Source organism: Chinchilla lanigera, unplaced genomic scaffold, assembly GCF_000276665.1.
Source record: "Chinchilla lanigera isolate Chin_1 unplaced genomic scaffold, ChiLan1.0 scaffold00140, whole genome shotgun sequence".
NCBI lineage: Eukaryota > Metazoa > Chordata > Mammalia > Rodentia > Chinchillidae > Chinchilla > Chinchilla lanigera.
In genome coordinates, this window is record NW_004955541.1 from 3,445,625 (window position 1) to 3,472,248 (window position 26,624).

Consider the following 26,624-nt stretch of genomic DNA (forward strand, 5'->3'; position numbering starts at 1 on the left):
AAAAAAAAAAAAAAAAAAAAGAAAGGAAGCAAGAACTTAGAAGCAGATTGAGATAGTCTTTTATAGTTTTCTCTCACACTTGACAGCATTTTTTAAATCATGAAGAAAATCTCATTTTATGTAACATTTTTTTGGTTTTGTTTTGTCTTTTGAGTCAGGGTCTCACTATGTACTAAGTTCAGGCTGGCTTTGAACTCACTGTGTAAAGCTGGGTGTGGTGTTGCACTCCTGTAAGGTCTGTAATCCCAGTACTTTGAGACTGAAGCAGGAGGAATGCTATGAGTTCAAGGCCAGCCTGCACTACATAGCAAGATCCTCTTTCAAAAAAAAAAGTGAACTCACTATGTAGCCCAGGTTGACGTGGAACTTGCGGCAATCTCCCTGCCTCAGCCTCTTGAGTACTGGGATTATAGGATTTCTTTGGTTCTAAAATGTGCCCTTTGAAGTAGTAATACTGAACTGATACTCCTCTCGTGAGTGCTATGTTTGTTTTCCATAGCTGCTTTCCCCTGTCTCATTGTTTAGAAGAGCTGCAGTATTTTGAGGATTACAGTTTCCCAAAGCATGTGCTTACCAAGCAGGCATTTATGCCACTGAGCTATATCCCCAGACCCCAGACTGCTTTTCAACTTGGATCCCTATTCCTCAGCCGCCCAGAGAGCTGGGATTATAGCTGTGCACCACCACACCTGTCTTCATTAGGCTTCAACTTAGTTTTTGCAGAAATGCTTTTAGCTCCTGTTTTACGAGTTTATGTAATATCATTACTTTTTGGTTTGCAAATTGAACCCAGAGCCTTGTGCATACTAAACAAGTGCTATACACTGAGGTATATCCCCAACCCTCACATACATAACTGAAATGAGTACAACCCAAATGAATAGATTTTTGGATCAGATACAGCTGCCTCTTGAAAAGCCAGTGACTCACTGGCAGGACAGGAATGTACAGGAGCTTGGTGTGTGCCTGGGTGTTCCCTTGGCACAGAAGCTGTGGTGAGGCTGGCTGCCCTGGTATGCAGAGGGCCAGTCTATCTGCTGGTGCCTTTTGTAGTAACAGACCCTTTAAGAACCTACAGAAGCCATGGATTCTTTTCCCATGTAGGGTCATAGGTGCTTTAAGTCAGTTTTGGATTCTGGATCAGAGAAGAGTTGTAGTAGTAACCAAGCTTACATGACACCCTGACCCTTGCAGTTGCCTTGAGCTTCTCTGTCTCCTCCCTGCAAGTTGGGCACCACTTGACAGTTTGTTCTGAACAACAGAGAAAGGGTTAGCAATGGGTGTGAACCTGGGGGAGCAGAGGCAGGGGGCTGGGCATGTCTGTTCTGTGGCTTGGTGAGCACGTGAGTGAGTGCTCCTGGTGGGCTTCGTTAGCAGCCACCCAGGGTGTGCACCTCTGCTGACACCCAGGCCTTGAAGTGGATGCTTCTCACAGAGGTTTTTCACAGTTTCTTTCAGGTGACTGTATTTACTGGGGGTGCCTATGATAGAGGAGTGGGTGGAGCTGTAGTTACCAAGACAAGAATCTCACTGGAGTACTAGTTCCTTCCCACAAGCAAGAGCCTCTGTCAGCCTGTGTGTTGCATCATGAGCTCCCTGCTGTCCTGTGGCTGTCAAAAGAGTTACTTGGGGCCCAGCTGACTTTCCACTCCTGGGTATGAAGTCTGGTGACTTCTCAAAAGTACCACTTCCTTCCCTCTGGAAGGTGGTTGTGAAGAATCAGCTATAGCTGGGCACAGTGATGCACACCTGTTCCAGGTATCTGGGAGGCTGAGGCAGGAAGATCACAAGTTTGAGGCCAGCCTAGGCAACTTAGACTTTGTCTCAAAATAAATTTTTTTTTTAAAAGGGTGGAGGGTGCTGATGCGGCTCAGTGATAGAACCCCTGCCTGGAAAGCACAAATCCTGGGTCCCATCCCCAGTTTCTCCACATGTGCAAAGAATTGGTTGTGCACTCATACCAGGTGCACTTGCTGAATGTACTGCTGCCATGTCTGGCTACTCTTTTGCCTTCTAGAATGTCCTCACACTATCAGGGGTGGCTCCTGAGACTGTCACATTCTAGGGAGTGTTAAGACTCTCTTTATCATGGGTAAGATGTGTCAGTCCTACATGTTTGGGTGGAGAAGAGGACACTGTGACCATGTGTGGGGGACATGGAATTCCAACACCTGTGGATTTGAGTTTTGTGGTCCTGCTCACTTTTTTTTTGAGATAGGGTATCACTGTGTGGTTCAGGCTATATATATATAGCCTGTGAACTATATATCACAGGCTGGCCCTGAACTCATGGCAATCCTCCTGCCTCAGCCTCCTGAGTGCTGGGATTACAGGTGTGCGCCATCACACCTGGCCCTGTTCCTCACTTTTATCTCAATTTTGTTCTTAAAGTTATGATCTGCTTTAAGATGATCTGATTTGGTGGGGGCGGCCACGGTACTGGGAATTGAACTCAGGACCTTGCGCTTGCCAGGCAGGCGCCTGTGCCACTGAGCTATATCCCTGGCTTTTTTTTTTTTTTGTACTGGGCATTGAACCCAGGGCCATCTGCTTGCAAGGCAGGTGTTGTGCCAGTGAGCTATATCCCTGGCCTGGAGCAGTGATTTTAAACCTTAAGCCATTATAGACAAAGGCAGGACACAGTAGAGAAAGGAGATATAGTTGAACATGAGACACATGACCTAAACAGTAAGCACTTCAGGAACTGTTTCTGCCCTTCAGGTCAGCAAGGGTACAGAGCTTGATAGGATTCTTTGTGGCCAAAGATTTTGACATGGGGCTGTGGTGGGTACATGGGCCAGCAGTATGATGGTAATTATTAAAAGAAGCATTCAGGTCCTCTGACCCAATAGGGCTATTCCTTAAGTTTTCCCTGCAAAAGGAACCTACTCTTCTTTGTGGGGGTGTGGAGCACTTTCATTTTCTGTGTCATGTCTACAGTATATGAACTGTGGTGAGTAATGAGTGTGCAGTAATTTTATAAGCAGAAAAGATTAAAAATAAACACTCCTAGGCTTTAAGAGTGGTGTTTGGTGAGATTGTTATTGGTCAATCTGATAGGTTACCTGTGTAAACGACCAGTTCCTAGGTGGAAAATGGGACTTGGTGCTACCTGTTTCCCTTGAGAGCCAAGCATCTCCTTCTGTTACAGGGAGCCATGCTCACTGGTCCGCCTGGTACTGGCAAAACGCTTCTTGCCAAAGCAACCGCAGGGGAGGCCAGCGTGCCCTTCATCACTGTGAATGGGTCGGAGTTCCTGGAAATGTTTGTTGGTGTTGGGCCAGCAAGGGTAGGTGTGTGGGTGGCCAGCTGCAGAAGGTGCCCACCAATTGCTTAACTAAGCTTGGGTAGCTGTGGGCTTTGGGGAGGATCCTGGTGTGAGCCCAGAGTATGCCCTACCCTCCAGGTGCTAAGCACCATGGAGAAGCTTAGGGATGACCTGTGTGTGTGAGTAACAAAGACTGGATTCCTGTTCCAGGTACGTGACATGTTTGCAATGGCCAGGAAAAATGCTCCTTGCATCTTATTCATCGATGAGATCGATGCAATTGGCCGGAAGCGAGGCCGTGGGCACCTTGGGGGTCAGAGTGAACAGGAGAACACCCTGAACCAGATGCTTGTAGAGATGGATGGTAAGTGGAATGGCATGGACCTGAACGGTCAGCACCACCTGTGGTGTCTCATTGGGAAGTCACATGACCTTCCTAGCCTTTTGTTCCTACAAAGATGCCCCTTGGAAGAGAATTTGTCTGCTCTTAAGGGAGGCTGCTGTCAGGCAGACGTGGTGGAGAAAGCACTATCTATTCACACAGTGCACCTGTTTATTGCACAGCAGCAGGATGAGGCAGCCACGTTCCGCTGCCCTCCAGCAGGAGGAGATTAGCAGGGGTGACGGATACCTGCTTCTCCGGGAGGTAAACTAGAACGTGTTAGTCTTTTTTTTCTTCGTATCAGGAAATGAACTCAGGACCTTGTACTTGCCAGGCAGACTCTGTGCCACTGAGCTAAATCTCCAGCTCCAAGTGTTGGGTCTCCTGATGGAGGCACAGGATGGAGTGACAGAGCCATGTTCCTGCTCTGAGCCTTTGTCCTGCTGACCACAGAGCGATGCCCACCAGGGTCTCCTGATGGAGGCACAGGATGGAGTGACAGAGCCATGTTCCTGCTCTGAGCCTTTGTCCTGCTGACCACAGAGCGATGCCCACCAGGGTGTGCCTTCTTGGGATGTGTCTAGATGTACCAGTTTTTAAACTTGTAAAAGTTCTCACTGGATCTTTGGCAGATTTTATCTTCACTTTGCTATTAGGGTCATATTGGTGTCCCTAAGGCCCCACTTGATTTGGAAGCCTGCTGGGAGGAGCTGTAACTCAGAGCTGTTTTCATCATAGAAAAAAAACAAGAGAACCAACCAGGGGAAGATAATTGAGGCTGGGAGACTGGGGCAGTTTCCAGAGTCCCCGGTGAGGAATTGTAGGAGGATTTGGGTGGTTTTGACCTAGGAAGCCCTTGAGGGACTTAATTCCTTGGGGTTTCCACAGAGGGTTGGTCATGTACCAAGGTTCCAGATACCCAGGAGGGCAGTGTGCATAAACCACATTTGTGCACACACCATACGCCAATCCTGTCAGGGTGTGGTGGGGATACTGGATGCCAGCCATGCTAAGGACAGTCGTCAGCCCTGTTATGTTGACACTTCTATAAAGTCTTGTCATTATATCTAACTGTAAATATAAATAAATTTTCACTGAGTCTTCTGGAGGGAACCGTCAAGAGAATAATGGAGAGGAAGGTACAGGCACCCAGGCTGAGCCTCATGCCCTCATATTCTGATGGTGTCCCCATTTTCCACGTGGTCCTGTCTGCCTTCATCCCACCTGTGCCCTGGGCCCTGCAAGCCCACTGGGACCTGGGTGGATAGACACTTTGCTCTCTGCCAAGGTAGAGATGTGGCCACGTGGTGTCAGGCTGCCAGAAGCCAGGCATAAGTAAGGATATGGAGAGCCCATGCACAGGGACTTCAGCCCTGGTTCCAGGTTGTGGGGCTCACTGTTAACTGAGAGCTGTCTGGTTTCCTGCCAGCAGAGACTTGGGTGGAGTCGGGGAACAGTGAATACTGAGGAGGTGGAGCCTTTGTGAATGGTCCCTCCTAGGAAGAGTCAGCAGGAGGTTCAGCCCCAGCCTGAGCCAGCCTAACCTGAGGTAGCTAGGCAGAGCTCATGTTGGGCTCACAGTCCTTGCAGTAGGGTGTGGATGAGCAGAGGGAAGCAAAGCCAGTGTGGGCTGAGCTGGAGAGCACTGGGTTGTCGTGCCTGTGCCTTCCTTGGGTTCACCTGCTTCTCTTGTGTCCAGGATTCAACTCCACCACCAATGTGGTGGTACTGGCAGGCACCAACCGCCCTGACATCCTCGACCCAGCCTTGATGCGCCCTGGCCGCTTTGACCGCCAGATTTATATTGGTGAGTGTGTGTGAATTGCATGCTTGGGTTTGGGCATTGGCCCCTGAGGTTGAAGTTTGGCTAGTTCATTCACTGTATGTTTGGAAGAGGTTTTAAAATAATTAAGGTAACTTTTTGAAAACGTGGGCTCAATTAGCCCATACTGTTGCTGGGCCCTGTCTTCTAGCAGTCCACCTGTAAGAATAAGAGATGTGTGGTTAGACCCATCAGCATGTCACTGCAGTGTGTGCTGAGGCAGGGACATGGCAGGTTGGTGTCCTCCGGCTTCTACTTTCCCTCAGTGTCATAATGACTTGATAGTTTAGAGGATAAAAACTTATCCTTTGCCCTTCACCCTGATAGTCAGCCATTATTGTCTTCCCCAGGAAAACATAATTATCCTGTGTGGCCACCCTTTGCTGCCATGCACGGTGCTTGTTTTGTCTGCTGTCAGGTCCCTGGATCAGGTGTGAAGGTGGTATTCCAGTGTGCTGCAAAGCCACATGCATGTGTCCTTCGGCCTGTTTCCTCCATTGCACCCTGGCTCCTCTAGACGACCCTTGTGGTTTTGGGAAGTGGCTGTGAGAGCCCAGTTCTGAAGGCCCAGGGAGCTCAGAAGATGGATCTCTGTCTCTCTCTCGCTCTCTTGCTCTCTCTCAGGTCCCCCTGACATCAAAGGCAGATCATCCATCTTCAAGGTCCATCTGCGCCCGCTCAAGTTGTCCGAAAACCTCAGTAAGGATGCCCTGGCACGGAAGCTGGCAGCTCTCACTGCAGGCTTCACTGGTGAGTGTTGGGCTGTCCATTCAGCCTGGTGGGAACTGGGTGTTCAGTTGCTGGTAATTGGCAAGTGGCTGTTGTGCCTGCTCATTGGGTCCCGGGCAGTGCTTATCCTGCCCCTGTCACTTTGAACCTGTTTGGACATTTCAGTGGCTTCAGAGATCCTAGCCCCAAAGCCTATTGTATCATTTTAACAAATGTTTTAGTTCTGATTCAGTTTAGTAAGTCTTTATTGCACAGGACCAAAATCATGTCCATGGAAGATGACTGAGATGAGTTGTTATACTTTGATCTTGGACTTGTGCTCTAAACTGGGCAGTTCCTTTGCTTTTCTCTCTTCTTTTTTGTTTTGTTTTTGTTTTTTTGGTACTAGGAATCGGACTTGGGACCTCACACTTGCCAGGCAGGTGCTTGTGCCGCTGAGCTATATCCCCAGCCCTCTCTCTTCTTTTTTCATTAAAACCCAATTTCCCATGCACAGATACTTGTTTCCCTACCAGAATGGGTGAGGACCTTCCAAGGGGCTTCTTGCCCTGTTTATCCCATTTTAGCCTTGCTTGCAAGGCTACACGGAAGGCCTCAACACAGTCATTTGCTTCTGCCACTGTGGGAGCATGTACCAGAGCCTCTTTCCCAGCCACCCGCAGCCTTCTGCGCAGCACTAGTCAAGCTGTTCACACTTGAGTGCACATCTGCTGTGGTAAGTGGTGAGTGAGGTGTTCTCACCAGACCAGCAGGTGAAGGCTGTCGTTCTCATGCCTGGAATGTGGTTCGTGCCTCTTGTTTTCTCCCCTTGCAACTCAGGTATCCATCTGCATGTCAAAAGACTGGAATAAGTTACCAGACTTCAATTTCCCAGGCCCTCAGTGGGGATTTCTAGTGGGCACACACAGCAGGAGTGACTGGACTGCCTCTTGGCAGGGACAACTTGGCACTGCGCCCCCCAGGGGGAGGAGCCAGCACTGTGCCTAGGGATGCTGCTTCATCAAAATACCTTTCTCCCACAATGAGCCTTCTGGTACCGGGAGTCGAACTCATGACCTCGGGCTTGCCAGGCAAGCACTTATGCCACTGAGCTATATCCCCGGCCCTGTAGTTCTTAAAATAATGTGTCTTAAGGTTTGTAAGACACCATAGACCCAGGACTAAAGGAAACTAGGAAAACAATTCCAACAAATAGAGAGAGAATAAGTAGCAAAGAAATGGAAATTATAAGAAAGAGCCAAGTAGAAGATCTGGAGCTGAAAACTACTGGAAGTGAAATGAAAAACTTAGTAGAGGGGTTCAACAGCAGATTTGAGCAGACAAAAGAGAACCAGAAAACTTGGAGCTTCAGATGAAGTTATCCATTCTATAAAGTGGAGAAAAAAGAATGACAAATAGAAATGCAGCTGGGCGTGGTGGCACAGTCCTGTAATCCCAGCACTTGGGAGGCTGAGGTAGGAGCATCGCTGTGAGTTCAAGGCTAGCCTGGGCAACGTAGTGAGTTCGTTGTTTTTTGTGGTTTTTTTTTTTGTCTTTTTTGAGACAGGGTCTCTCTATGCAGTTCAGGCTTGCCTCGAGCTCACTTTGTAGCCCAGGCTGGTCTCAAACTTGCAGTGATCCTCCTGCCTCAGCCTCCCGAGTACTGGGATTACAGGCGTGTGCCACCACGCCCGGCTTGACATAGTGAGTTCAAGGAAAGACTTAACTACATAGTAATGAGACCCTGTCTCAAAAACACCAAAAAACAAAACAAAAGTAGAACTTAAAGGATCTCTGATACCTGCTGCTATTAAGATAACACATGCATTTTGGGGGTGCCAGAAGAGGGCAGAACCTAAGGGCAGAAAGAATATTTAAAGAAATCCTGGTTCAAAACTTCCCAAACTGGACAAAAGATGTGGACCCACACATCTGAGAAACTCAGTAAACTCAGAAGTAACAATAAACTCGGAAATGTGAGACATGTAGTAACCCAACCGTGAAAGTCCAGGGTGGAGAATCTGAAGGTGGCAGTGACAGAGGACACATGGACAAAGGTCCTCTGTGAGAGTAACAGCCAGATTCTCTGCAGACATTCGAGGCTGAAGGGATTGGTGATGTGCTTGAATGCTGAGACAGAAACTCAGCTGAACTGGGCGTGGTGGTGAATGCCTGTAATCCCAGTACACAGGAGGCTGAGGCAGGAGGATCACCACAAGTTCAAGGCCAGCCTGGGCTACATAGTAAGTTTAAGGATTACCTGAACTACATAGCAAGACCTTGTCTCCAAAAATACCAAAAGCGGAGGAGGGGTGGAGGGCAGGGGGTGGAGAAACTCAGCTGGGCATTTCATATCTGGCAAGATGGTCCATTGGGAGTGAAGGAAACATGAAAACATAGACTATTTTATATTTAGAGACAGGGTCTCACTGTGTAGATCAGGCTGGCCTTGAACTCCCAGTGGAGCCCAGGCTGCCCTTGAACTTGCAGTGATCCTGTCTCAGCCTCCTCAGAACTGAGATTACAGGCACGATCCTGGTTCAGACTTTTAGAAAACTAGTTTATTACTAGTAGAAGTGCAGAGCAGATCTACTAGTAATAAACTAGGAAGCCTTTTGGGCTGAAGTGGAAGGACACGAGACAATAACTTGAAGTGTATGAAATAATATTAGTGACTTCCTGCACTGTCTACGGTATGTGAAGGTTGGTGTCTGTCACTGTGATGTTAGCCAAGAGCCTCCCCACCCAAGACCATCAGTGTCATCCTAATAAAATAAACCTGAGTGGCACTTTAAGAAGCTCCCTTAATGTGGTGCCAGTGTTGGGAAACAGCCAGGGCCAGTTAATGTGTGAATCTCTCATGACAAGTGAGTACCTGGGCGAAGTGTACCCAGGGAAGAAGCTTTTGCCCAGCGACCTTGATGAGAAAGCTTTCCAGAAGATGATCTGAGAGTTATTTTCTAAGGTGCCATTTTTGATAGTAAGTTTTGTTGTACAGCAAAATAGACTGTTCTAGCATAAAAGAAGAATTAAAGAAAGAATTTAACAATTTAGAAGAGGCTCCGACTAAGAAGACAACCTTCTTTGGTGGCAATTCTGTATCTATGATTACCTCGTCTGGTTTTATTTATTTATTTATTTATTTTTCCAGTACGGGGAATTGAACTCACGACCTTGCGCTTGCCGGGCAGGCACTGCCTCTGAGCTAAATCCCCAGCCCCATGGCCCTGGTTTTAGTGGCTGAAATTGCTGGAGCTAAATGAGTGTGCAGCCCCAACTTTAAAATTTAAATTCTGGAAGGCAGTCATGAGGGAAGATTCCTCAATCAGAACCCTCCTCACTGATGTGAAGACCTATCACAATTTTATAAGATGTGCAGGCTACCTCTCAGGAGGCTGAGGCAGGAAGATTGCTGCAAGTTCAAGGCCAGCCTGGGCTCCATAGACAGTTCCAGACCAGGCAGGACTACAACTACATAGTGAGACCCTATCTCGAAACAAAACAAAACAAAAAGATTTTACTTACAGACAGCCCTTAGGCTTATGACTGTGGGCCTTGAGGAGGCAGCATCAGCAGTGAAGCTCTGACACTTCCTGTCACTGATGTAAAAAATAACATGCTTTCGCCAAGAAAAAAAAAAAAAAAAGAATACCAGCAAAGGGAACCACTTAGGTAAATAATAAGTGCCAGTATTGTATTTTTGGTTTGTAACTTTTTTCTGTAATCTTTAAAAACCAAGTACAGCCAGGTGTGATGGCGTATGACTATAATCCCAGCACTTGGGAGGCTGAGGCAGGAAGTGTGCCACAAGTTCAAGGCTGGCCAGGGCTACAAAGGGAGTTCACAGCCAGCCTGGATTGCATAGTTGGACCCTGTCTCAAAGAAACATAACAAACAAATTAAAAAAAAAACAAAACACAAGTATATAAAGCTGAAGAATAAACAGTCTTTTCAACACATGTTGCTTGGACAATTGACATCTCTATGCAAAGGAATGAAATTTGACCTTATCTCACATCATCTACAGTGGACCTCTGAAATTTGCAGAGGTTGTGTTCATTTATCAACTGCAAATTGTGAAAAATCACAGATTTCATACATGGTCAGAAAAATGCCAATAAATGCCTATTTTTATAGTTTAAACCCTAAATATGTTATCTCTCGCACAGTTACGTAATTTAATAAAATACTGTATTAATAAAGCCTTAGGAGGTGCAGCTGGGAATATAGCTCAGTGTCACAGTGCCTGACTGGCAAGCGCAAGGCCCTGAGTTTGATTCCTGGTAAACCGCCCCTCCCCACCAAAAGAAGAAGGTGCAGGGCATTTTGAAGACATTTTAGGGAGCTTAGGGCTTTAAGAAGAATAAAACCGAGAACGGAGCCCTCCAGATAACCACATGTGGTACAGCCACCTGTTGCAATGCGGGAATGTTGGTGCATCTGCTGAAGATGGGTTGCAGGGTAGCAGCCAATCAGCCTCACAGAGTACTTACTGCTCTCAGATTGGCTGCTTGCAAACCTGGTGCCAAAAAAATATTGCAGAGGCTATTTGCGGTTTCTGGAAAATTGCAGGGCCTCCCATGAACAATTAAAGAAAAATCTGTGAATGACCAAGGCTGCAAACTCAGAACCACAACTTCGCAGGGGTATAATGTACAAAAATTAACTCAAAATAGATAAAAGACTTATATTTAAGAGGTAAAACTGTGAAATTTAACATAGGGTAAATCTTCATTACTTTTGAATTGGCGGTGATTTCTAAAATATGTGACCACATAAGTCAAAAATGGAAAACTATATTGGACTTAAAACTTTTTCAGGGCTGGGGATTTAGCTTAGCGGCACACCACCTGCCTGGCAAGCGCAAGGTCGTGAGTTTGATTCCTGGTACCAGAAAAAAAAAAACCTAGAAAAAAAAATAAACTTTTTCATATCAAAACACCAAGTGAGAAAACAACTCACAGACTAAAAATCATGTGTCTCATAAGGGTTGACAGAGTATGTAAAAAAATTTGACAGCTCAGCCACAAAAAGAACACAACTGAAAAATGGGCAGAAGTCTTGGATATGTATTTCCAAACAATGGCCAACAGTGTATGAAAAAATGCTTATCATTATTGGTCATTAGGGGAATGTAAATCAAAACCTCAACGAGATATAACTTCATTCACACCAGGATGCTTGCAGCCACAAAATGGACAAAATCAAGACTTGGCAAGGATAATGAGAAGGGCTCATGTATTGCTGTTGGGAATGTAAAATGATATGGCCACAGTAGAAATCAGTTTGCTAGTCTTTCCAAAAGTAAAACATATATAACTATATGTTCCAATATAATTCACTCTTAGCAGTTCCACTCCCAGGTATATACCTGGGAGAATAAAAAAATTTGTTCACTGAGACTTGTACGTGCATTGCATAGCATCATCATTTTAATAGCACAAAAGCAGAACCACCGTAGATGTCCACCAGTGGGTGAGTGAATCAGCAGTATGTGGTATATGAAAATACTTTTCAGCTCTGACTAGGAGTGAAGTACTGCAACGTGGTACAACAGGAATGAGCCTAGAAAATATTGCCCTCTGCGATAGAAGCCAGACAAAACATCTTCCATGTTTCCATTTGTCGAAAACACCCAGAAACTGAGTCCAAGGAGAAAGAAATAGATTAGCTGGGCTCAGGAATGGGAATTAAAGTGAAAACATGTACAGGGTATCTCAGAAATGGTAGAAGAAAGTGTCCTGCAACTAGTTGTATGACTTGATTGTTTACTGAAAAGTCAGTACATATAGTTTTATGGTAGATGAATTATTCATCAATAAAGTATAACCACAAAATTTGGCTAAAAATGGTGACTGATAGCCCGGCCCAGTGGTGCATACCCATAATCCAAAGTGACCGATAAAGCAGTTTTGATTGACTTTGAGTACTATGTTGAAGTTAACCTTGGCCTCTCTGAGGTTGCCCTTTGCAGCCAGGAGCACTGACTGTTGGCTGTCTGTTCTTTTTGGGGCCAGGTGCTGATATTTCTAATGTGTGCAATGAAGCCGCATTGATTGCAGCCCGCCACCTGAGTCCTTCCGTTCAGGAGAAGCACTTCGAGCAAGCCATTGCGAGGGTCATTGGAGGTGAGCCAGGGAGCAGGGATGTACCCGGCCTGCCCTGCTCAGCCCCAGCCTCACTCTGCATGTGGAAATGTGAGGAAGTCCAGCAGCTCTTGTGCTTCTTAGGGAAGGCCTGGGGTGGCAGCAGAGCGCTTCCCTGAAAGGTTGGGTTTGAGAGGGGTGCCTGGAGTTGTGGTTTTTCCTGGGAGCTGCCCAGTGTTGTGCAGGGACCACCCCGACTCCTGCTGCTTGGGATTGAAACCAGGGCACTCTACCAATGAGCTACAGGCCTAGCCCCTTTTATTTTATTTTTTATTTTGAGGCAAGTTTCACTAAGTTACCCAGGCTGAGTTTGAACTTGCAATCCCTCTGCCTCAGTCTCCCTGAGTGCTGGGATTAAAGATGTGTCCCTCCATACCTGGTAAATACATTTTCTTCAGCTGAAGGGATAGCTGCGCTGGTTTCTTGTCTTTAGCCAGTGTACTGGGAAGGGGGCGAGTCACACACCCTCCTATAGCTCAAGCACCTCAGCAACAGTTAGGTCTCTGGGGCTGCTGGGCTGATCCGTCCTCCCTGCAGTCTTCCTGAAGGTAGGCGGCAGTAGCATCCACCCCCGACACAGAGCTGAAGGCAACCAGTGGAAGAGTATCCTTGAGCACCATCTGTGTGCAGTGTAACATAGCTGGGCTTTATGGTATATGCCTGTAACCACTGTGAGTTTGAGGCCTGCCAGAACTACATAGTGAGACGCTGTCTCAAAAGACAAAAACAAAATATAAAAAAGCCCCAAGTATAATGTGTGTACAAGGAGGCTTTGTGCAGTAATACTAGGCTGTGCTAACCAGGAAACACCAGCACATCTCAAGACCATTCTGGGGACTCTGCTGAGCTGACTGTCCCTGTAGCAGTGGGTAGGAGCAATGTGACATGTGCCATTGTTGCTTTGTCCTTGTCTCATGCCTGTTGCCCATTGGGCTTTTAGGATGGTGGAAATCGTCCCTTGTTCATCCATGTGTGTGTCTGTCTTTTTGTTCCACTGCAGTTGACTTGTGACCACCCCCTAAGCGGTGTGGTTCGAGCAGCAAGGACAGCTGGGACGGGGAGTGGAGTGTGACGCAGACAGGCTCCTCTGTGGAGGGCTGGGTGGTGGGCCTTCCTCCCTGGCCCTCGCTCACAGGAAATGTGATTTGTAGGCCTTGAGAAGAAGACCCAGGTCTTGCAGCCCAGTGAAAAGATGACTGTGGCCTACCATGAGGCTGGGCATGCGGTGGTGGGCTGGTTCCTGGAGCACGCAGACCCCCTGCTGAAGGTCAGTCACCACGACTGTCTGAGGCAAAGTAGTCTTGAGACATGATGGACCTGGCTGTGTGGCTGTCTGGGTGTCCGCCCACATGACACAGTACTCACAAACATCACCTTTACTTTCTGAGGAGTATGGTGGGTTAGAGTTTGCCCATGATTAATTACTTGGGGCTGGGAGGCAGAACAGGGCTGTTGGCTATAGATCCTTAGCCATGGACTCTGTAGAGAAACTTTTTTTTTTGTCTTTTTTGAGACAGGGTCTCACTATGCAGTTCAGGCTGGCCTCGAGCTCACTTTGTAGCCCAGGCTGGTCTTGAACTCACAACGATCCTCCTGCCTCAGTCTCCCAAGTGCTGGGATTACAAGCATGAGCCACCACACCTGGCTTCCATAGAGAAACTTTGATCTTAAGCTCGCTTGGCTCCTAAGCTTGGGATCTTTCAGTGCCTCCAGAATCTTCATGGCTGCAGGACCAACCTAGGTGGTCTCCATAGTAACAGCCCCCAGGGTTGCTCTCTAGGGAAGCCCCACTGGATGGTGTGGGGCTTGGATCAGGCCTCTCCTCCCTATCCATGTGGGTCTAGGCAGCACCTGTGAGGACTGTGTGGAGACAGACTAGGGCCCCATCCTGTCTTGCAGGTGTCCATCATCCCGCGGGGCAAGGGGCTTGGCTACGCCCAGTATCTGCCCCGGGAACAGTACCTCTACACGCGAGAGCAGCTCTTCGACCGCATGTGCATGATGCTGGGAGGCCGGGTGGCTGAGCAGCTGTTCTTTGGGCGAATTACCACGGGGGCGCAGGATGACCTAAGGAAAGTCACACAGAGTGCCTACGCGCAGGTAAGAGGTAGGTGTCCTGGCACAGCCCCATAGCCTGTGGGTATGGCTCACCCTGGGCTCCTGTGTTTCCAGATTGTACAGTTTGGGATGAGTGAGAGGCTGGGCCAGGTGTCCTTTGACCTCCCACAAAGAGGTGAGGCTCTGGTGGAGAAGCCCTATAGCGAGGCCACTGCCCAGCTCATTGATGAGGAGGTTCGGCACCTCATCGGCTCTGCCTATGATCGCACGCTAGAACTGCTGACTCAGTGCCAGGAGCAGGTGGAAAAGGTAAGTGGGGCCAGCGGCAATGCTAGGGCAGCTGGGGGTGAGGGCTGCATTGTTCAGGAGCCTGACAGGTGGTGTTGTTCCAGGTGGGCCGGCGGCTTCTCGAGAAGGAGGTGCTAGAGAAGGCTGACATGGTCGAGCTGCTGGGCCCACGGCCCTTCGTGGAGAAGTCCACTTATGAGGAGTTTGTGGAGGGCACTGGCGGCCTGGAGGAGGACACATCCCTTCCTGAGGGGCTGAAGGACTGGAACCGGGGATAGGAGGAGGGGGGCACTGAGCAGCACTTGCAGGGGAGCCCCACGTAGCACTGCTGTGGTCCGATCCTCTGAGAGCATCTGTCAGAACCACCAGAAAGCACATTAAACCAGTGACAACCACAAACAGGCGTATTGAGGACCCACGAGGGGAGCTGGGGCTTGGCAGCAGCCAGGCAGGAGGCTCTAGGGGTACAGGGGAGTGACAGATGGCTAAGGGAGGGCGTATTTCTCCAGAGACCCCTGGGTGTGGTGCCAGCCAGGGCTCTGTACCCTCAAGATCCTCACACTGGCCTTTTGGTTGAGGCAAGACTCAGTTTCTTGGTGACGCTGGATGTCCTAAAGTGACTCATGAGAGGGTCTTGGCTCAGCATGGATGCCCTCAAGGGTTAGTGAGGGAGACCCAGGGAGAACGTGAGCCTGTGAAGGGATCTGTGTTAACAAAGGTTGGGTGTTAATCAGTTGGGACTGCAGGGAAGAGGTTCAGTACTCAGGAAGGAAACCCAGAGCCATTAAGAAGTATGGCTAAGGGAGGGTGGTGAAACTTGAGGTGCACCTGGGCCTGGGGCAGGCTGCCTGCCTGAGTACCTGGTCTTTTAGTAGGTGAGCACTCCCCTACCCCCCATGTTTCCCAGTGAGCCTCCTTACCCCCCAGAGCGATGGTCTCCTTGCCCGGGCTGGCCCTCAGATCTCTGTAGGGCCACTTGGCCCTGGCCTCATGTTCACTCTTCATTTCCATAGGTTGTGATCTGAATGCCTTTTTAATGCCATGGGCTGAAAGGTCCTTTTCCTCGTCTGGGTACAGTGAATTCTGTGAATGCCATAGGCTTCGGTGAAGGTCTCCCTGTGCATCCTGCCAGTGCACAAGATGCAGAGCTGTGAGCCATCACCACTGACCCCCAGCACCTCTGTGTGCTCGTGACCTTAGAAATAGAGGTCCAGCTGGGGATGAGCACTTTCAACTCTTGTTTGTAAAATGTATGTTATTGAACATTTAAATCTTCAGGGCTTAGCCTCCACCAAACCCAGATTAGCAGAGCCAAGTGGCTGTGCTATGTGGTCCCTGTGATGGAGGTGGGTTTCTCCGCTGGGATGTCACAGCACTGTGGCAGCACCTCCAGGCTGGTATTGTCAGATCAAATGGCTGTGGCTGGGTGGGTTGGACAATGGCTGACCTTGTGGTTGGTTCCCACCAAAGCTGCTGGAGAGCCAGGATAACTGTCCCTGAGGCTAGAATGCTGAGGGCTGTGGTCACTCCCAACATTCTATGCTGACCCCGGCCCTTTGGGCTGACCCTCCCTGCAGGCCTCCCTATCCTTACCATGTTGGGTCCAGCCGCCCCAACATCCATCCTTCACCACTGCTCGTTGACAAGCTGCATAGTCCGATGCCAGGGTTCACCTCACTGCTACCCCTCATATGCCTGTTGGGGACAGGCACTACGCTGTGGTGCCCCAACCATGGTGCCTGGGGTAGGTGGGGGCAGGTGCCCTTGTCCTGTTTAGAACTGGGGTAGGTCAGCCTGTGCCCACCCCACCTCCCTTTCCCTGGGAGTAGGATTTGCAGTGTGCTGGGAACTGTGGCCCCTTCCTGGGAAATGCACAGGACAGCCTTGGATTCTGACCACCTGAGACCTCTGCTGCCCCCACCTCAGCTCCTGAGTGATCCAAGTAGGCAGGTCTGGCTCCCCAGCAACATAGCTGTGTGGGGAAAGAGGGCTCTGGGACACCTGCGTGGGGCAGGAGCATCACCAAAATGACACCCAAGTGAGCACAGCCTGGCACACAGTACAGCAGAGCCCCAGGGGCATCAGGCAGAGGAGGACCCAAGGGCCCAGGATACTCCACACTCCTGTAGGCCTTGTGTGTGTCCTGATGTCAGCTAGAGAAGAGGTGGCCATGCTGGGTGTGATGATGCCCACATGTCATTTTAGCATTCTGGGATGCTGAGGCAGGAGGAGCACAGGTTGGAGTCTGGCCTGGCCAACATATTGTGACTCTGCCTCAATAATAATAAAACGGCTGGGGTGTAGCTCAGTGCAAAGGCTTTGGGTTCAATCCCCAGGGCCAAAAAAGAAAAAAACCAAATCACAGGAGGCTTTCAGATGGTGGTGAAGCTTTAATCCCACTCTGAACACGCGCTATGGAAGCTACAGCAGGAAGGCAAGGGGGAGGTGTGGGGCTCACGCTGCAGAGGTTGGGCAGTTGTGTGTCTGTTGGGAACCAGGGACAGTGTTCACTGGGAGACCTGGTTTGTGAGAAGCCCCAAGCAGAGGGGAGCTCGGGTGGGGGACCCTGCCGCCCTAGTCTCCAGGAGCATCTGATGGGAGTGAAGTTGAGCCTGCTGCCTTCCTCAGAAGCATCAGCAGGGACAGGAGGGTAGGTCGGTTTGGGGATGGAAAGCAAGTTTGAAGTTTCACTTCAAAACTAGCCTTGGAATCATAGTCCTAACACCTGTCTATTTGCAGTGAACATCCGTCCTACCAGAGAGCAGTAGGCTTGGCCCTACCAGACATACCCAGAGCCAGGCCACCTCCTGTGTGTGACTGACAGGCATGGGACATGGGGGACAGGTGGTGGGAGAGGGTGAGCCCTGTCCCAGCAGTCTCAGCTCTGAGGCAGTTGGCCGTATTTGGTGTTTCAAGGTGGGGAGATACACCAGGCCCTCATCCCATGGCTGTCATGTGGAGACCCAGAGGGAAGACACAGGTCTTGGAGTGGGCTGGGGAGGGGGCTCTGGTACCAGCAGTGCCTCCCTGGGGCAGAAGGATAGGCAAGATGGAGAGCGTGGTGGAGGTCTGTGCCCCGGCCCCATGCGTGGTTGGACGGTGGAGCACCCCGTGGGCTACGCCAGGCCCACTCTAGCTTCCGAGCCTAGTGGCATAGGACCTGTGGGGATTGGGGGCCATTGTGAGCACTGGTCCTGTGGACAGAAGGTTCCAGAAGGCCCAGGCTGTGCTTGCTTCATCCTGAGCAGTAACATCATGGCCATGTCGTCCCTGTCCAGGCAAGGGCAGCAGCTGGAGGTAAGGCCGCTGGGCTGTGCTTGTGCTGGGTGCCCAGAGGCCTGTGGCTGGCAGCCCTTCCCTGGCTGCTGTTAGGAGGTGACGGCTGGAGCCTCATGGGGAGGGTGGAGAGTGTTGCCAGGCCAGGACTGTTTGCACTTGCCGTCATGAGGGTGGGTGGCCCAGCAGGTGGAGACAGCTTAGTCCTCCTTGGGCCCCTCCACAGTGAGAATTGTGTCCACAATCGCAGGCTGCCTCTCATGGTCTCCAAGGGGCTGCTTCTCGCGGTTCTGCTCAGCCCTGGTCCTCGTCCAGGAGGGAGAGCGCAGGCAGCCCGCCCGGGGCAGCGGGTGCAGACCTGGCAAGGACAGGACGTGGACTCAGTGGGCCCTGGTTGCCTTTAACACAAGGTCTGCCTTGCACACTGACATGCATATGTGGGAGGCAGGTCTTGACCCCAGAGGCCCTGCTCCCTCAGCCATGGTTTGCCAGCTCTGCCCCTTTGTGACCCAGTGCCGGATGGGATCTTGCCAGCCTCACCTGTACCACCATGACCCTTCAGTCCCTCTGTGGGTGAGGCTGTGAGGGGCTGGGATGGGTGGGTGTTGCATCTAAGCCCCTGGCTAGCCACAGGCCAGTCTGGCCCTGTGCACATCTGTGGGCTCACAGCAGTGCAGAGGTGGGAAGGGGACTCATCCCGCATGTGGCTCAGCCAGGGTCCCCAAGGATGTGTGGGCTGCCCCGCCTCCTTCCAGGGAGCAGGTTATAGCAGGCCCACTGCCAGGTCCTCTGTGGGGAAGGTCCTCTAGTGAGGCCCCAGCATGCGTTGGGTGGGCACTGACCTGGGCCATGCAGGTTCTGGCCTGGTCGGGGGGCTGGGGGAAGTAGAGGCTGGGCTACCAGATTGTGGGGTGGGAATTGGTTCTTTTGCTCACCCACCTGCTAGCCTGCAGAGGGCAACTGAAGTCCTTCACTGTTGGAGACAGACTGAAAGACACTACTGTCACTCTGCTCACAGGGCTTAGGAGAGACAGGAAACAACAGCAGGCCTCATCCATGGGGCCTGCTGGTGTCCGGGGCAGAGAGGCAGGGAAGCTGGGCCACCCTGCACACATCCCACTGCCTAGGAACCTGAGCCAGATACCACACTGCTTTCAGAACCAGAAGTGAAATCAAGTCAGGGAGTTGAGGAGGGGCCCACTTTGGCAAATGTGCCTCACCCCACTTTTGTGCTTGGCACGAGTCATAGTTAAAATTCACATTTAACACATTCTACTTTCAAGAAAATAGCTTTGGCCTCCTCTTGCTCTTTTGAAAAGTAAAATTAAGTAGAGGTAGTTGTGAAGGAGAGAGATCCCTTCATGCTGGGCAGATAGGATCATGAAATGATGTGTTTGTTAAGATGAGCCTCAGTGAGATGAAGTTGTTTCCTTTTCATTTTTTTCGTTTTCTTTGAGCCCAGATTGGCCTCAAACTTGCAGTGATTCTCCAGCCTCGGCTTCCTGAGTGCTGGGATTACAGATGAGCACCACCACGCCTGGCAAGGAAGTTGCTTTCAAAAGTAGGGTTTTGGGGAGCCTGGCCCCCCACCCAGCACCTCCCTGCTACATTGCCAGACTTACCTGCTGGGGAGTCACTGGTCACGTTCTCATCATCCGAGTCGGCAAAGACCTCGGCCAGCTCCTGGTCGGACATGTCAGTGAGCTCAGTGAGGTCCAGGAGGTCGAAGTGGACCTCCAAAGAGGAGACACTGCTCAGGGGCTCTGGGAAAGGGCGCAAGAAGCATAGTCACCCCACAGTCCACCTGAAGCATGGACATTTGCACTGCTCCCTACAGCCCTTGGGGAGGTGTCCCAGGCTGTGAGGGGCCAGTCTGGCCTCAGGTGTGTCCTGCACACTTGAGCCTGGGCATGTTCCAGCTCTTGGTCTTACTGTGGCTCAACCGAGGCCCAGCCCTATCCCTGTGCTGCAGTACTGCCCCCATACCTTGTGCCTCAGTTCCTGTGGAATCCGGATCCCTGTGGAATGCTAGGCAGATCACAATACTTACGCCTCCTCTCTGTGACCTGCAGGAGACCTGGTGCTGGGATCGGGATGCCTGCCTCCTCCTCAGCCACAGGTGAATGGCCACTGTCCCCCGTCCCATGGGCTGGGACACCCAGGGCAGCCTGTGGGACCTCGACCTCCTTAACGATCCCTGCAAGCAAGACACAGCATCACCTCAAGACTTATGGAGATCCCACAGGCCCTAGGGTCTAGATCTAGGGAGCACAAGAGGACCACACCACCAGGGGGTTCTGTCTGCCTGGGCACAAGTGGGGACATGCAGCGCATGTGGTCCTGCAGGCTCTCCTGCTCCTTTTCTGGGGACTGACTTGTCCCATTCCAAATGCTGTGTCTGGGTTGAGAATGAAAGAGAGTTGCACAACAGGATGGGCAGCAGCCACCTGCAGTCCTTGCATCTCTCTGCCACTGGCCCCACTGTACCATGGGGTGAGTGTTCTTTCAGGTTGTTTCTATGCAGATTTTGTGGGTGGGTAAAAAAGGCAATTGCTTGTTTTTTTGGGGGGTGGTGATGGTGGTTTGTTTTTTGAGACAGGATCTCACTATGTAGTCCATGCTGTCCTCAGACTCACAGCAATCTTCCTGCCTCAGCCTCCTGGTCATTGGGATTACAGGTGTGCACCACCATGCCCAGCCTAATAAGGCATTTTTAAAAATATTTTTTCTCTATCTGGCAGGAGCAGAGGCCTTCCCAGGCCCTGCTTGGGTGAAAGCACTTGCTGTGCCTTCTGGGTACTTCAGTAAACATCTCGGGGTTACTCGGGACTGTGCCTCCCAACTTGCAAATCCTGGGTCTCCTTCAGGTGCTCCAGAGCCCTCCTCAGCACTCTCCTGTGTTCTCTGCTACATAGGACCAGCACAGCCTCTGTATCTCCTGACAGCCAGAGGACGGTGAGACAATGCGCGAGGGCCTGGGCCCACAGGCGCCACCGCCTGTCCTGGCTCCTTCCCAGGCCTCCGCCTTCCTTGTTGCACCCAGTCCCTACATGGGGGGGGGGGGGTTCCCCTGCCCCTAAACCTAACCCTCTGGGGTGCATGAGGGCGCAGCTACTTTAGGCAGCCCTGGCTGGTGAATGTGAGCCAACAGGAAGAGCAGCTGCCACCTGGGGGAAGCCGAGGGGCCCAGCCTAGCTCCTGTCCTCCCTGCTGATGCGGGGTGGTGTGGGTGCCACCAGGTGGGACACAGGTCTAGTGTCCCTGCTCATCCCCCACACCCCAACAAAAGATGCTCAGAGGTGGTGCCATGGCCTCCTGAGGGCTCCTACCCACCTTGGGGCTTCCCCTGTGGGAGGAAGAGCAGGAGGTGGGTGAAGGCAGGGGCTACATTCCCCCTGCCCAGTTAGCCTGGGTCCTGAGTGTGGTCACTGCAGCCTGCCTCAGGCCTGGGTGCACAGGTGATCTGGCCTCTACCTCTCCCCTGGCAGCAGGAGTGTGGTCAGTGTCCTTGAAAGGTACAGTTCCAGTTGTCAGTGTCTCCCCAACCCCCAGGCCCAGCAGGGCCACCAACTCCCAGGGCTATGTGGTGGTCATAGGTATGTGACTCGAACCTTTCTCTGAGCTGGGAGGTGGGACCTTCTTCCATAGTTGACAGAGGACAAAGGCCTCTGTACAGAGGGGACATAGCCCAGGAGTGTCCAGGTGCCCAAGGGTTTGATTCATGTCCTGCAGGCCTGTGCCAGGGTAACAAGTCTGAAATGCTTCCCACAGCTTAGAGCTGGCTGTGTGAGTTGGCCAGACTGGGCAGCTCAAAAAGGTGCCGCTATCTGTCTGCCCTGAGGGAGAGACAGGTGGGTAGACTGAGGCCTGGGGGGTAGACTGAGGCATGGGGGGTCAGTGACTTCTTTGCCCCAGAGTGGAGGCTCCTGGCTGGCCTTCAGCGCCACACTACCCTGCACCTCCTCCTCCTAGAGGCCTCCTGAAACTAAGGACCCCTGGGCAAAGGCGGTTCTGCAGGCTGTCCTATGTGGAACTGCCCTATCCTGGGAAGGTGATGGAGGAGAGTGGCTCGGGGTTCTCTGTGCTGTGTGCTGGGCAGTGTAGTGTCCCACACTGTCTCCTGGCATCCCTCAGAACAGCTACAAGGGAGGGCACAAACAGAGGTGGGAGTTAGGGCTGCACCTGTGGAGGCAGCAGCACGGGTCCAGCCTCTGAATGAAGGTTAGACAGAACTGGGCTCTCTTTACAGCTGCCTTTCCATTGGGTGGGGCACCCATCCCTTCAAACTTCTGAGTACGCACACTGTTCTGGACACAAGATAATAACAAAATAGAGGATGCCTGCCCTCGAGAGGGGCAAGCAGCCTGGAGCAGCAGGCCTGCTGCCTGCTTTAGGGAAGGTCCAGAAGGCCCTTGACAGGTGCCAAGAAACCCGAGGTGGGTGGCAGCTGAGCAGTCCCTGGGGCAGGCCTGGTGTCCACTGTGCATGCAGAGGTCCAAAGAGGAGTGTAGCTCAAATCCAGAGCACACCCTGGCCATGAGGCAGGGCCGGGAGGTGGGGTGAGGATGGGCAAGGGCAGTAGACTCAGTGGGGAGTGCAGACCGTGTGGGCGTTCTCAGGACTTGGGTTTCTATTCTGAGCAAGGCGGGAGAAGCTGTGAAGGCACAGCACCCTCCTCTATCCCTTTCATGGTGCAGCCAGGGAGGAGGAAGTCCAGGAGGGAAAGAAGTCTGCTGCTGTCAGCTGGGCCCTTCTGTGCTGATACAGGACCCCCACACTGGACTTCAGCCAAAGACAAGCTCCATCCACCTCTTGTACTGGGGAGGGACTGGGAGTACAGGCGTTCCTCATTAGGACCTTGGCATCACATGGGGCCTTAGTCCACCTTGGGAGAAACCTCTAGCCCCCAGGCACCATGGCTCTAGATGACTCTTAAGAAGCACCTCTCCCCATTTAGCAGTGGATGGGGTAATAGAGTAGGCATGATGTGTACCCTGGAACTTTAGTTTTTTATAAAATTTGCTGTGCTGGGGCTGGAACCCAAGGCCTTGTGTACATTAGGCAAGCACTCTGACCCTAACCCTAATTCCTAGCCCCTGAACTTCTGAAGTCACCCTATATCCAGTTTTGATTTCTTTCATCTCCCTTTACCTGTAAACTAGTCTTTATTCTGTAAACCCTGGTACCCTGGGCTGTGCCAAAACTATGATGGAGGAAAATGCAGAAGATACATTTTTTGCCATCAAGAACATGACTCTTGCCGGGTGTAGTGGCGCATGTCTGTAATCCCAATACTCAGGAGACTGAGGCAGGAGGATCGTTGTGAGTTTGAGGCCAGCCTGGGCTACAAAGTGAGCACAAGACCAGCCTGAACTGCATATTGAGACCCTGTCTCAAAAAGACAAAAAAGAATATGACTCTTGGTTGGAAGAATGATGGAAACAGGAGACTGAAATGAAAATGCCAAGAACAAATGAGGGGTGAGCCCCAAGTAGGGACAAGGGTGGTCTCAACAGAGAAAGTGGTGTAGCCCTGTGGGAACTGCAGCTCCACTCCTAGGTTCAAAGAACACCATCAGTGGGTAAATGGAGACCCCAAGTATGGGCTCTTCACATGATGAAATAGTATGCGGCAATGTAAAGGAATGTGTCAGGCTTTGAAAACAGCACAAGGAATGCAAGACACAAGGGTCTAGAAGAGGCAAATCCATGGGAAGTAGATCACTGATTGCCAGGGATGTGGAATGGGTACAGATTTTTTAGGAAGTGATAGAAGTATTTTAATAGTAGATAGTGGTGATGACTGTACAACTGTTTGGATACAATAAAAACACTGAATTATATGCTTTAAAAGGATGATTTGCCAGGCCTGGTGGCATACGCCTGTAATCCCAGCACTTGGGAGGTGGAGGCAGGAGGATCGTTGTGAGTTCGAGACCAGCTCCAAAGTGAGCTCAAAGCCAGCCTGAACTGCATAATGAGATTCTGTCTCAAAAAGACAAAAAAAAAAAAAAAAAAAGGTTTAGGGTATGTGAATTACATCTCAATTACAAAATTAGCTGACCATGGTGGTGTACTCCTGTAGCCTCAGCATTCAGGAGGCAGAGGCAGGAGGATTACCATAAACTGGGGCCATCCTGGGTTACACAGGAGTTCCAGACCAGACTGAACTAAAACAAAAAATTTAAAAGTTTGGTAAATGAAAGGGTGAATGAATGATCTCAAGACTGTAAGTGGCTGTGCTGAGAATCACCCATGTCCTTTTATACCCTCTCACCAAGCTCTTTTAGGAAGGAACAGATTCTGCTGGACAGGACCCATTGTTCCCCTGGGCTAGTGGCACAGCTGTCTGACACCAGGCACAGGTGGGGTGTCGCAGCCTGGCTGAGCCACAGCAATGGACTCGGAGACCCTGGAGAGGCTGGCGAGGTCAGGGATGTGTGTGTTCGAAGCCCGGGGAAGAGCCAGGTGTGGCTGCAGCACTGTCCCCGCTTCTGCCCCAGTACCACCCGTCGAGGAGCCTTGAGGCCCCTCCCCCCGCAGGGCTGCCACCACATGACCTGCAGTTTGGGGCCGAAGCCCTGCCCCTCCAGGTCCCCAAATGCCCAGTGCTGATACCTAGGTTCCTTTGATGGCCTACTTTCCAACACATTTGTGACTGGAAAACTCGGCCCAAATCTTCCCTGCTGGGCTCCTGGGGCTCTGCCACTCTGCTCATATCACTAAACAAATGGATTAATGAAATGAATTAATGATGTAAATCAAAATGGCTGTGGGGGGAGAGATGGTTACAGAGGTAGGGGCCCCCTGTGTCCCAACTCCTCAGCACCCTGTCCCTGGATCCAGACCCTCTCTAGGGTGCTGTGGAGGAGGGGCCAACATCTGGTCTCAGCCTCTTCGGTCTCCCCTTGTCTCAAGAAACTAAGGACAGACTTCAAGGCCAGGCTGTATTTCACACCTCTGTGGACTGCACACTGTGATATTTTTTGTTTGTTTTGAGACAGGTCTCACTGTGTAGTGCAGGCTAGCCTTGAACTCATGGCAATCCTCCTGCCTCAGCTTCTCAAGTGCTAAGATTACAGGCATGTGCCACCATGCCCAGGTTGCACACTCTGATATTAAGAATTGCTGTTCATTCATTTAGGTACAAAGGTGCTGTTTTAGGGCCCGGGGATCATAGCTCAATTGCACAGTACTTGCCAAGTGGAAGGTCCTGAGTTTGATTTCCGTTACCAAAAAAATAAAAAATAAAAAAAAACAAAAGTGCTGTTTAAATGATGCCTTGTAAAATTTTACCTTTTAATTGCTTAAATGGATATGCATGAACTGTGTCTTGATCTGCTTGCAGCACTACTGAAAGGTTGGTGGTGAGCTGGATGAGCTGCCGCAGCTCATGCCATGGCTTGGAGACTGGAAGGTGGGACATGGAGTTTGATCTTACTGGTCTCTCTAGTTGTGGGTGTGCTTTGCATTCTCCAAAATAAAGTTTGAAAAGCAAGGGAGAAGTCAGGTACAGTCAGTTACCAACCTGAGGGCTCATGAGGGCTGCACAGTAGAGACCACAGCCCAGGGTACAGATGGGAGGAGAGCAGAAGCTGCCAAGGGCACAAACCCTCTGAGCTTAGGGCCCCATCCATCCGTATGTCCCCAGTGGCAGGCACCTGGTAAATCATACACACTGAACACATTAGGTATCTGAAGCCCCAGGCTAGAAAGTGGTGTATTCTCCACCCCCACTGCTCCTGAGCTCTGGGTGCTTGTCTGAAGCCCTTCCTTTCCCCAGAGGTGGAGGTGAGGTAGGGAGAAAAGACCCAACCTCTTCCTCCAGATGCCTAACCCTCCCACCTCCCTGTGTGCGGGGAGGCTGCTGTCCCCACACATGGTTGTGGAAACGGGCTCGGGGACCGCGTCTCAGCATAGAGAGCTCTGAGTCCCCAGCCCCTGCTCTGCAAACTTACTTCCTTGTGGTACCCTCCCCCACGCTGCTACTGGGGAGACTCAGGGTCCTGGGCTGTCAATAGCAAGAGTTCAGATCCCTTCCCACAAGCGATAGGGGGAGACCCACCCTAGGAGCCCTTTCCTGTGTCTGCTGCTTTGAGGCAGTGACAGGAGTCCCCACCAGACATCCCCACCCCCGGCCCAAGGAAGCCACTGTGCTGGCTGGGGTAGGGGTGTAGGTGACTGGCTGGCCTGCCCCCCAGACGCCCACGCTCCTGGGGCTGGGAACTCGGGACCCTCGGGAGATGCTGGGTCTGGCCAAGCAGGGGGAGGGGTTCCGGTCTGCATCCAAGTCTAGGCCATGGATCCTGAAACCCTCTGGAAAGGGACTGAGAGAGAAGGGGTTTTGCTCAGTTTCTCCCCAGTATCAGCCACCACCCAGGCTGAGGCCCAATCCCAAGGAGGGTGCCCGGCCGTGGGCTCCCAATCCAAGGGTCCGCAAGGCCGCACCCAGCGCAGCACCCGGCGGACCCCACCTCTCGCGCCGCGCCCCCTTCCCCGGGGCCGCGGCTGCGCGAACAAAGCCGACGCGGGACCCACAACCTGGACCCAGACCAGCCAGGAACCCCGCACGCCGCCTCCGCCCAACCCGGGCTAGGCTGGGGGTCTCGGGAGTCCCGGGGCGTCTGGGGCCCCACCGCGGCAGCGTCGGGCGGGGCTCCCGGGCCGGGCGGGCGAG

At 51.4% G+C, this 26,624-nt stretch overlaps 2 protein-coding genes across 2 annotated transcripts in view; one reads left to right on the forward strand and one right to left on the reverse strand.

Annotated features, from left to right (window-relative positions):
* The window catches only part of LOC102021279 (AFG3-like protein 1), a 27,176-nt gene extending 12,105 nt beyond the window's left edge, over nucleotides 1–15,071 (forward strand). Inside the window, exons 9-17 of the mRNA XM_013507965.1 lie at nucleotides 3,152–3,289; nucleotides 3,479–3,632; nucleotides 5,350–5,457; nucleotides 6,097–6,222; nucleotides 12,198–12,308; nucleotides 13,478–13,593; nucleotides 14,226–14,426; nucleotides 14,499–14,693; nucleotides 14,777–15,071. Coding sequence (XP_013363419.1) covers nucleotides 3,152–3,289; nucleotides 3,479–3,632; nucleotides 5,350–5,457; nucleotides 6,097–6,222; nucleotides 12,198–12,308; nucleotides 13,478–13,593; nucleotides 14,226–14,426; nucleotides 14,499–14,693; nucleotides 14,777–14,950 — 1,323 coding nt within the window. The 3' untranslated portion in view covers nucleotides 14,951–15,071. The remainder of the gene's footprint in view (nucleotides 1–3,151; nucleotides 3,290–3,478; nucleotides 3,633–5,349; nucleotides 5,458–6,096; nucleotides 6,223–12,197; nucleotides 12,309–13,477; nucleotides 13,594–14,225; nucleotides 14,427–14,498; nucleotides 14,694–14,776) is intronic.
* A 1,971-nt stretch (nucleotides 15,072–17,042) lies between these two features.
* Nucleotides 17,043–20,145, reverse strand: Dbndd1 (dysbindin (dystrobrevin binding protein 1) domain containing 1; the record flags this gene model as incomplete). Its single annotated transcript, XM_013507966.1, is given in 3 exon segments — nucleotides 17,043–18,306; nucleotides 19,571–19,711; nucleotides 19,999–20,145. Coding segments are annotated over 3 exon segments (446 nt in total), but the record flags the coding sequence as incomplete, so codon positions are not given.
* Nucleotides 20,146–26,624: the final 6,479 nt, after the last annotated feature.